Raw genomic sequence first — 11,373 nt, 5'->3', positions numbered from 1 at the left:
TATCAAATATTTTTATCTCTCAATTACAATTTGTGGGACTCACTTTCTTGCCATCCACAATGAAATCATCGATTGTACTCAATGATTTCTATTCTCCTTTCAAATATCCTCACAATAAGATATATTTGAGAGAGGAAGATATTTAATGAAATATTTTCTTCAAATATTTCCATTGGAGATATGCTTAATATTTTAGTTAGAGTGATATTTGTTGTACGTACATGCAGATGACACTGTATGAATTTTAAAATATTAAAATTTAAAAGTGTTATTATTTTAATATAATTTTCTCATCGATTGACAGGTGACACCATTTAATTGTAATAAATAGTTTTATTTAATTTAATTAGTCATCAACATTTCATTTAAGCAATATGCAATTCTTTTTTCATAAAATTTGTAATCAAATTATATGTCCATTTACATAATTTAATCGTATAGGTATCTCTATTGGTCCCTTTTATATAATATAATTATATAGATAGCTCTGTTTATTTGTTTTATGTATTTGAATTAATTATCGATATTCATTTTAATTTTTTTTTTAATAAAAGCAGATTATAAATGGTACGTTGAATTAAAAGATGTGATGGAACGAAAAAGATTTGAATTAATCAGAATATTTTGAAGAATGCAATTATTGAGTCTTAAATACGAGTATGAATTGCTCTTGCAGTTAAATTAGTAGTTATAACTTATTGTTTTTTTATATATTTTTTAAAAAATATAATTTTTATCTTAAATTATAAATCCTAAGTACTATGATTTAAAAATAATACTAAAGGTTCACGATTCACAAATAGATGTAAGGATAACATTTCATAATTTTTTATGTCTAAATTTTACTTTATTAATCTTAAAAGTGGATGGTTCGTTTATTGTATAAATTGAAAATATAATTTATCCATATTCTACCATCAATCTTTAACTATTTCACTAGTTTAATTTAATAATAAATTAATTAGAGAATCAAATATTTTAAAATAAAATAAGATAAATTCATAATTATCGACCATTTGATAGTTTTCAAAAAGAAAATTATATCATTTTGATATTATATAGTATTATATGAAATTACTGTTGATTTTGGATGCTCATCACTATTTGCAAGGATAATTATCCATTTGGATATAATAAAAGAAAATAAAAGACAACCAGTATTTAGGAGTCATATCGCATTTATTCACCACCCATTTTACATAATATCAAATTTAATTAATTTAATAAATGAAATGGATCAAAAATTAATAGCCCAAACATCAGCTAAGCTGGAGGGATGGATTGCATACCATCTGTTTGACTGGAACTACATTAATTGCAATATTGTTTGTACTGATATACATTTTACAAGGACATTTTAAAAATTTTATATAAATTATCTATTATATGTTATTTTTTAAATATTAGAATGACAATCTTCCTCATTAATACTGATTTATACCTACTTAAATATTCATCCTTAATAAAATTTAAATGGGTAAAAAATCAAAAGAGCATCCCAAATTATACAAGAGCTTCTCTTTTTTGAAAAAAAAAATTAAAAAAAACACTCCATCAAATATTTTATTCCTAAAATACCTAAATTCTAATGTTACTGTAGTAGCTACGCTACTAATAACTATAATGCTCTTACTTTAAATTTCATTGTAAGTAGCTATGATCACTATTATGATGTGTAACAATTATTCTATAGCTATTCTAATGCGTAGAAGTTATAATTGTTTTAAAATAATTTTGATTAATTGAAATGACTGATAAAATGTTAATATTTTTGGTCAAGTAAAAATTATTTTGAGATAATAATATTCAAAATTTAGAATTTAAGGTTCAAAATTTAAGAATTTATATACAACTGTGTAGCGGTCATTGGGAGACCGAATCCTCTGGTCTACTTTTTGTGGACTAGGAGATGGTCGGTTGAATCGTGGGTGTGATTCAGTCGTAATTGATTATGATCCCTTCCTAGGTTCATCTTCCCATTTAAGTTATAGTTTGGGTCGGGATGGACGGTCGGAGGCCGCTAGTGATAGGCAGGTGGTCGAACTAACGTGCATCGAGCGGGGGTGGCCTCCGGGCACCTGCCACAACCCAAACTATAGTCTAGATGAGAAGGTGTTCACCTAAAGGGGATCATAACTAATAACGATCAAATCATGATCACGATCTGACTACAATTGTATTGTTGACCATCCCCTAATCCATAAAAAAAATGAACTCAGTTGGGATCCTTGCTCCAGCCACTAGTAGTTACTACGGGTAGTAAATAATCAAAAGTTATTATAATGTAAAAAAATAATTATTTCACTTTTATTAAAAATATTATATATAAATCATTATCATATTAAAATACTTTTAATAATTTGATCAAAATTATTTAAACTTTATTAAAATTATTTTAAATGTGTTAAAATTACTTTAGAGCTAAATCATAAATCCTAAACATTAAAATCTTAAATTAGAACACTATTATATTAAAATATTCTTTATCAAATTAGTGAAACTTATTTAAAATTCATTAAAATCATTTTAAATTAGTTAAAATCACTTAAAAATCATTATAACAACTACCTTACAATATGTAAACACTACCAAATAACTACTACAATATTACAATAGTATTATATTAAGTGTTATAAATTATAGTAATTGCCGAATAATTTCTACGGATTATAATCTAACCATAACTGTTGTAATTAAACGTAGTTTTGAAATAAAACTATCTAGGCGTGTACTTTCGATTTTTTTTAAAAAATATTCTTTTATGATTTACATAATTTAAGATGTCTTTTAATTTTACCGAATTTAAATTTTAGCTCTATTAATTATTATTTTTTTAATGTCCATAGGAGCGCGTGTCATTCATTAAATTAGCACAACTGGCTGTTTAATTGTGAATTAAGCGATCACAATCCAACTTAATTATAAAACTGAAACCCTAGCTATGTATGCGCTGTGTTACACAGTCAGAGTCATTCATATAACACCCTAGATTCGAACAAATTACAATCGGTAAAATTATTCATTTAGCGCCCTAGCTCTGGGGTCCTCGACCGTAAAATGATCAAATTAGTCGGAGTGATTTGTGATGTCCCGTGACAGATTCGTTGTTCTGCATGATCCGTAAGCTGTTCCCACACATCCCTAATTGATTAGTCGAAGGACAAGGTCTAGATGAGCGTATCCGGCGGAGCATCGTAACTGAGCCACCCTTTAATTAAATTAAATGAATTTCGGTTTGCTTGGCCTTCCGGTCTCACTTCCTGACTCTCCCCTCGCAGGTCGCTCCCGAGAGAGATGGTCGAAGCGGAGCGCCACCACGCATCCGTCGACCGTACAATCCGAGATCCCTGATTCACCGATCGCGTCTCCTCCTCCCTAATTCACCGATGGCGAACTCGGAGGCAGTCGAGTCGTTGGCCGGGCCCGCGTCGGCGGCGGCGAGGGCGGAGGAGTTGAAGAAAGAACTGTGGAGGCTGGTGAGGGAAATCTCGGAGTCGGAGGATTGCAGCCTAGAATCTTACGAGGACGCGTCCAGGGCGCTCGACGCCCTCAAGGACATCAGGTTCCGCGGGAGCGTGAGTTCGAAGGAGGCTCTGGCGTGCCAGAGGAAGGCGGAGGGAAAGATGGAGCCGGCGGGCGTACCGAAGCATTTTTTGTGCCCGATCTCCTCCGAGACGATGAGAGATCCCGTCATCCTTGTCTCCGGACAGGTATCGGTGGTTCTGGAGTCTGGATTTACCGAATTCATCGTTTTTGGTTCTACGGCAGAAGAAATGTTGCTTTCATAAATTCCCTTTCCTCTTTCTTCATAAGCTGTGCATTACTACTGGATTTTAGGACCACGGAGATTCTAGTAGATGATTTGATTTATGTCTTTATTTTCTCTTTTATTATTTTGCCCAAGGTCGATCCTTTTTCCATGCTCCATGCTCCATGCTCCATGGTATGTATGTTTTTGTGTTAGTCGCTGTTTTTCAAATGGGATTTCTGTGAGGTTATATCAATTGACAAGTGTAAAACGTAGGGTTCTGCTTACTTTCCAGTTCTATATTTCATTTTGTTATTTTACTTCAGTCAAAGGAAAGCAAAAGCAATAGAAGAAGACTTACCATGTCTAGACTGTCATCATTTTCCAACCTTTAGGTAAATTTCTACCTACCCTGTATTTTACTTTTATCCAAAGAAAGTTTTCTCTAATCCTTTTTGGGTTGAATTATGGATCCAAGTGTCAAAGAACATTTCTGAAGCTTGATGCAGAAGTAAGTCGGTTCTGGTTCTATAATGCTCAGAATGCATTGGTTTTCATGTGTAGAAATAATCCTACTCTATAATTGCAAATCTTATTTGCGTTTCCTTGTAATTGAAATTTGTCTGGGTGAATAACAATAATGGCGTTGGCATTGCTGCAAATGCTTTGTTCCTTTGCTTGCAATAAACATTTGCTTCTTCTGTTTGTGAAGGTTGGATTTTTAGTGGCTCTGCTATTTTTGTGTCACTACGATTGATGCCTTTTGCAGACCTATGACAGGCTTTTCATTCAGGAATGGTTCAGTTCCGGGAATAGAACATGCCCACAAACTCAACAAGTTCTATCCGACTTCACCCTCACCCCGAATCATCTCGTACGCAGCATGATCTCCCAATGGCGCATTGAACATGGCCTCACTCTCCCTCCACAAGATCATGAGCAAGGAAGGTTGATAACTAGAAAGGAGCGGAATGCACTTCGTAGGATCCTTGACAAGATATCATCGTCCTCCAACATTCCAGAACAAAAGCAAGCAGTTAGAGAGCTCCGTCTGCTCACCAAGCAAAATGGATCGTTTCGTGCATTGGTGGGGGAGAACCCAGATGCAATATCACATTTGGTGTCTGTTCTTTCTGTCCCGGGATTGAATTGCGACCTGCAGGTGCAGGAGGATGCTGTGACGACGATGCTTAACCTTTCGATCCATGAAAGCAATAAGAAGATTGTGGGTGATAACCCGCAAGCGGTTGCTTTGCTTATTGAGGCACTGAAGACTGGAAACATGGAGACCCGTAGCAATTCAGCTGCAGCATTGTTCAGCTTGTCTGCCCTCGAGTCCAACAAAGTAAAGATTGTTAAAATGGGCGCGATGAAACCGCTGGTGGAACTGCTAGAACAAGGCAGCCCCAGTGCCAAGAAGGACGCCGGTTCCGCAATCTTCAACCTCTGCATATCTCATGAAAACCGGGCCGGGGCACTGATGGAAGGGGTGGTGGGTGTTCTGCTGAAGTCAATCGCAGACCAATCACTCGTCGATGAATCACTGGCGATCCTCGCATTGCTATCAAGAGACCAAGAGGCGGTCGAGGAGATTGCCGGGAACGGCGGCGTGACCTCCATGCTGAGATTAGTGAAGGACAGCGATCGCACCCGCAACAAACAGAACAACAAAGAGAATGCAGCAGCCATTCTGTTCGCAATTTGCATGCATGACCGGACAAAGCTGCGGGAGGTTGCAGAGGAGGAGAAGTCGACCGGAAGCATCTCTCATTTGGCTGAGAACGGCACCCCCAGGGCGCGCAGAAAGGCTGCTGGAATTCTGGAAAAATGGAAGAAGACGTTGCGCAGCACACATTATTCATGTTGAGGAATCAATCAATCATCAAGGTGAAGATGCACATATATATGTAAATAATACCCCAATCTCTTCTCTTCAGTTCATGGAGACTACATCTTCTGAGATGTAGAAAAAGATCTGGTAATTTTTTTCCCCCAATAATGTCTGTCTTTTGCATAAACATGATTTTTATCTGCGACTAGCTATCGAGATTCAAAAATATATGCTTCAAAACTAGTGCCTCTATGCTGCTATTTCTAGTAAGTAGTAGTATTTTTAATGGAGAATAATGGGCGGTGGTTGCGGTGAACTGCACTCACCAGCTATGGTTCAGTGGGTGCTTGGCAGCGGCGCCGCTCAGTGATTGCGACCTCCGCGTTCACGCGCTTTGCATCCGCCTTCTGTTTGTCTTGAACCCCACCCACAAATCACGGTTCTGCTTGAAGGATTGCACGACACGGCATGAGGGTGAGACTAATGGCCAGCTTATTTGGAGGATTAAAAATAAAATTAAGAAAAGTTTCTACGGAAAAAAGAAATTATTATTTACTATTTTATGAAAAATTTTAGATGAAAGAGAAATATAATTAAAAAGGACAGTTTGCGTCAAAATTATCCTTATTAAAAGAGAAATATAATCCATTGACGAATAATATATATATATATATATATATATAAATAAAATGACATATGTATCAGTTTTAAGTGATAAAATTATACTATGTACTTTAAAAATGTTGCATATATTTTTTTTATTTATAAAATTATATAGCATGTAGTCATTTTTTTCTATCAAGATAAATAGACATGCAAAGAAAAAAATTTCTTCATCCTTTCTCTTCTCTTTCTCTGTGGATAATTTTTCACTATAAATTTTTTTCTCTATCTCGTCCACACATTAGAATAAACAGAGCATAAAAACATCTCTAGTGGGAGCTCTTTCGGAACTCCTACTAGTGACGTAGCGTGTGGGACGAACCTCCCTCCCATAAATGATGGAGCCTCTCTGCATTTGCGGAGCCACTCCTTTGTAAGTGAACTTTTTAAATTATTTTTTCCAATATTTTTATTAAAAATTTTATAAATTCTATAAAATATGAAACTTGTTGAGATAAAATATGAAAAAAAAAATCAATATTTCTTAATGGTTAATTTTTATAAAAATTTAATTATATATTAGGTAAAATAGGAAAGAAAGATAAAAATATATATAATGAAAAATATGATATCCATAAAGAAATTATTAAAAGGTTTTTTTTATAGTGAAAAGGTATATAAAATTTTTATTTTTGATGTGATGTTGAAAGAGCTCGTTGAAAATATCCAGGACTATGAATACGCTAAACCACCACTACATTTTCATGCCTAGCTAATCATGATGCTAGCTTCCATATAAGTGGCAAAAAGATGAATGCTCGGTCAGTGCCTTATCAGCGTGTTCGGATTAATAGAAAAAGATAAATCATAGTAAATGAATGAATGTGTTATACAAGTTATAGAAATTTATGTTCTCTAAGTCCCAAGATTCAATCCAGATCTCAAGTGGCAAATCTCTACTCATTGACCACCTCATCTATGTTTGTTTTTTTTTTCCCGGCTTCCATATAAGCCACTCAACTTGGATTCCTGCATCATTCACTTTTTCATCTATTCACTGTAGCAATTCTTTTGACGATGGGAGTGAAATCGCTGAAGTGACTCCATTGAGTCAGTGGTTCAAATGAGTGGTAGTGGTAAAATGACTGACGATTGCTCTTTGAGTTTTCCATTCTTTTAAAAGCAAGAAAATTCCTCGCCGTCAAAAGTAGTCCATTTCTTTTAAGGCAATTTATCAAGTGACGCTTAGGTTTCAAAATTTTTCAAGTTCTACATCATACTAGATCTGACCTGGGCGGCTACGATTCAAGATCAAACTCCGAGTCAGTTACGGTTCAAGACCCGTAATCGGATCAACGGACCAGTTATAATTCCAACTGCCCGTTTGGTTATCTTTGTTTTTTTCTTTCTATGGATGAAAATTTATTAAAAAGAATGATATCTTTTGTTATATTACTATTTGTGATACTTAGAAGAAAAATGATAGAGTAAAAAGAAATTTCTTTTAAATCTGTAATAATTTATTTATATTAATGTAATTTAAAAGCAATTTCAATGGTTACACCTGTGATTCTTATTGAGGAGAGAAGGAATTTTTTTTTAAAATATTTTTTTATAGATGATTAATGATATTTATAAAATCATAAGAGATGTAAATAACTTATATAAGTCCAAACTCTTTTTTATTTTTATTATGAATTTATAATTTTTATTTTTTAATATAACAATATACATTATTATACCTTAGATTTTATGCAAGGGTATATTTTTTTATATATAAATGTCCTTCCGTCATTATAATTATTTTTCTTATTTAAATTGAATTGAACCGAATCACGATCAAAGTTAAAAAAAAAAATCAAATGCTATCATTAAAAGTGATTGATGGTCTTCAAATTTTTAAATTTATATTAAATTAATGTTATTGTATTCTTAATCACCCTCGAATTTATATATATATATATATATATATATATATATATATATTTAAATTTTGAACCTTTCAAGTATCGGATGAGATTTGATCAAAGAATTGACAATATTAAAAAGTTCATATATATTTTAAATGTGTATCGTTGCACTTTTAATAGTCCTCTTGAATCCATTTATGTTTTTATTTTCAAATTTGAAATATCAATAAAAAATAAAAAAAATTAAAAATTATAAGAGAAGTTTAATAAAAGTAAAAAAGATATATTTTTTATAACTAATTAAGAGAGGAAAAGAAAAATAAGACAAAAGAAAAAAAAAGGAAAAAAAAATATGAGAGAATAATAAAAATATAAATTATGTCAAATTAACATTGTCGCCCCTGAATTTATTTATATATTTTTAAAAATTTTAGTCTTTTAAGTCCATTAATAAATTTTGATTAAGAATTTTCTAATGATATTTTTTATTAAGGTTCTAAATTTAAAAATAAGAATGGATTTACTTGACCGTCATAAGTGCAACATTGTAAAGTTAAAATAAATTTAAGTTTCTTTTTGATGTTAATATTAAAAATGACTTTTAATTAAAATTTATTTATAGATTAAAAATTTAAAATTCAAAAATAAATATTTATATAAATAGATTCTGAATGCAATAATATTAATTTGATAAAAATATGAGATTTTTAAACTTATTAATAAGTTTTATATGAAAATATTTAATAAAATATTTTTTAAAAAAATAATGCCTTGACAAGTTCAGTTTTAAATAAGAAAAAAAAAGTTTTTTTACTTTGATTTAGGATTTATAGGGGCAGAAAGACATTTTTGAGGGGAAAAAGTCCTCGTTTTAAAATAAGAACAATGGACCAAAAGGCCGTATTTAAAATTTAAATATGAAAGTTAGGTGCGTGTTTTTTTAAAATTTCATCTTTTGGTTCATTCCTGAAATAAACAAAAATATGGTACCTTATTTAATTTTTTTTTTTTAAACTTAATTGTTAGATTGTTGTTTCTTTTCAAGGATGTTCAGCGGCGTTGTCAACGTCATCCTCCATAGTGTTGTCGTGGGCTCAAATTCAACCCACAATGCATAATTTTATTTTTTAAATTGGCTATTCCACTTATGTGGATAAATTTTAAAATAATCAATTTAGTTATATGAAATTTCTTATACCATCAAAATAAATCATAAAACGCTAACAATGAACAATCCATTAAATCTTAAATCAGTATTCTTAAATCAATCGTCTAGTCATAGTCTCCCTAAAACTTTTAATAATATTATTACATTATTATTATTATATAGTGCTTTTTTATTTTACTAATTTATATATTGTTTAGTCACTTTATATATATATATATATATAGAGAGAGTGGGGATGATCTAATGATTAATTATGTTTTTATTAACACAACTCAGTTCCAATCCTTTGGACAACTAAATTTAAAATTTTTTTTCTCTTTCATATTTTTCATATTTCAACTTAAATATACATTAGGCATCTTTGAAGATTTAGGAGTGTTCATTATAATAATTATTTTTATCATTTAGTATGCGCCTTTCTTCCAAATTAAAATTTTGGATTCACCCTTGATCATTTATTTAAACAAATTTATTTATTAATTTATTGGAGTTAAGAAAACATTCTACACTATTCTCCCGGGAGTGACACACAATTTGCTGAAAAAAATAAATGAAAGAATAATAAAAATATAAGTTATGTTAAATTAGCATTTTAGCTCCCTGAAATTATTTATATATATATTTTTTAGAAAATAGTCTTTTAAGTCCATTAATAAATTTTGATTAAAACTTTTCTAATTTTTTTAATTAAGGTTCTAAATTTAAAAACAAGAACTGATTTACATGACCGTCGTAAGTGCAGTGCAACATTGTAAAGTTAAAATAAATTTGAGTTTTTTTAGTGTTAATGACTTTTAATTAAAATTTATTTAGGATACAATTAAATGAACATCTATCATGTGTATTTTCATTAAATAGATATTCCATTTATAATTAAAGTCAAATGAACGTCTCATTTAAAATGATATATTCAAAATATTTTTATATTATCTAATCATTTAGTCACGTAAAAGATAGCAACTAATTTCTACAATACATTATTTCAATCATTTAGAAACTAATTGTTAACATTTATAATAGTGATTTTATATTATTTTAATTTACTTATTTGAGTAATAATCTGATTTCAATGAGTAAAATAAATGATTGAGCTCTATAACAGTTATTATATTTCAAATAAATATTATTTGATCATGATTAACAATACAAAAAGTAGTATGTAACTTTTACAACGTGCACAAACTAGTTGCTAGCGTCTACAACATATAGAAGTTAATTGCCCGCTTCTACAATATTTATTTTATATTATTTTGATTTTACTTTTCTAAGTGATAATTTAATTAAAATAATATTTCAACAAGTAAATCAAACGATAAGAATTTCGTAACGTTCATTATATTTCAAATAAACATAATTTAATCAGGAACATTTCAACTAACATATAACTTCTACGCATGGTAGAAATTAACCGATAGCTTATATATACTCGATTCTAAAAATTAATTGACAGTTGCTATGTATTGTAAAAGCTACGTATACTAACTTCTATGACCGCACTTAATTCAGATGTACTTTTAGAATAAAATCATGAGAGAGTCACTCATTTATTTTTTTTTTTTTAAGAAAAAGATATATTAATACGATGTTTCTGTTAATTTGGAGTGGTATTTTGATTTTTTTTTTTTTCCCATTCATTTATAGATTAAAATTTTAAAATTCAAAAATACATATTTATATAAATAGATACTGAATGCAATAATATTAATTTGATACAAATATGAGATTTTTAAACTTATTAATAAGTTTTATATGAAAATATTTAATAAAATAATCTTTAAAATAGAGATAAAAAATTGATTTGTTAAAAATGCCTCATTTTAAAATAAGAATAATTGACCAAAGCACATTTAAAATTGTGAAATTCTAAAACGAAACACTTAACTTTTAGATTAATCAAAAGAAGCAATTGTTTTCCATTTTATACTCCGCCAATTACTGTGATGTTATATTAATAACACCATTATACTAGCACATGAAGTACTATAAATTTAAAATCTAGAATTTAAATTTTAATATAATCGAAATAAATATCTTCCTTATATATCAATCATTATTCTAAGGATTAATAATCACTTATGATTTACCTTCTCTATATTAACTCTGAGACGGATTA

At 30.2% G+C, this 11,373-nt stretch overlaps 1 protein-coding gene across 2 annotated transcripts; it reads left to right on the top strand.

The window, feature by feature from the left end:
* Positions 1–3,230: 3,230 nt before the first annotated feature.
* Positions 3,231–5,787, top strand: LOC122051453 (U-box domain-containing protein 9-like). Of its 2 annotated transcripts, none has more exons than XM_042612601.1 (2): positions 3,231–3,710; positions 4,542–5,787. In XM_042612601.1, the coding sequence occupies exons 1-2, from the start codon at positions 3,387–3,389 to the stop codon at positions 5,613–5,615; spliced, it is 1,398 nt and encodes a 465-aa protein (XP_042468535.1). In that variant the 5' UTR covers positions 3,231–3,386; the 3' UTR covers positions 5,616–5,787. The 2 variants fall into 2 exon arrangements, with proteins under 2 accessions (XP_042468535.1, XP_042468534.1); XM_042612600.1 differs by having other exon boundaries at positions 3,232–3,710; positions 4,518–5,787.
* Positions 5,788–11,373: the final 5,586 nt, after the last annotated feature.

This window comes from Zingiber officinale, chromosome 3A, assembly GCF_018446385.1.
Source record: "Zingiber officinale cultivar Zhangliang chromosome 3A, Zo_v1.1, whole genome shotgun sequence".
NCBI lineage: Eukaryota > Viridiplantae > Streptophyta > Magnoliopsida > Zingiberales > Zingiberaceae > Zingiber > Zingiber officinale.
The sequence above is the reverse complement of the archived record's forward strand: the minus strand, read 5'-3'. Positions and strand labels throughout refer to the sequence as shown.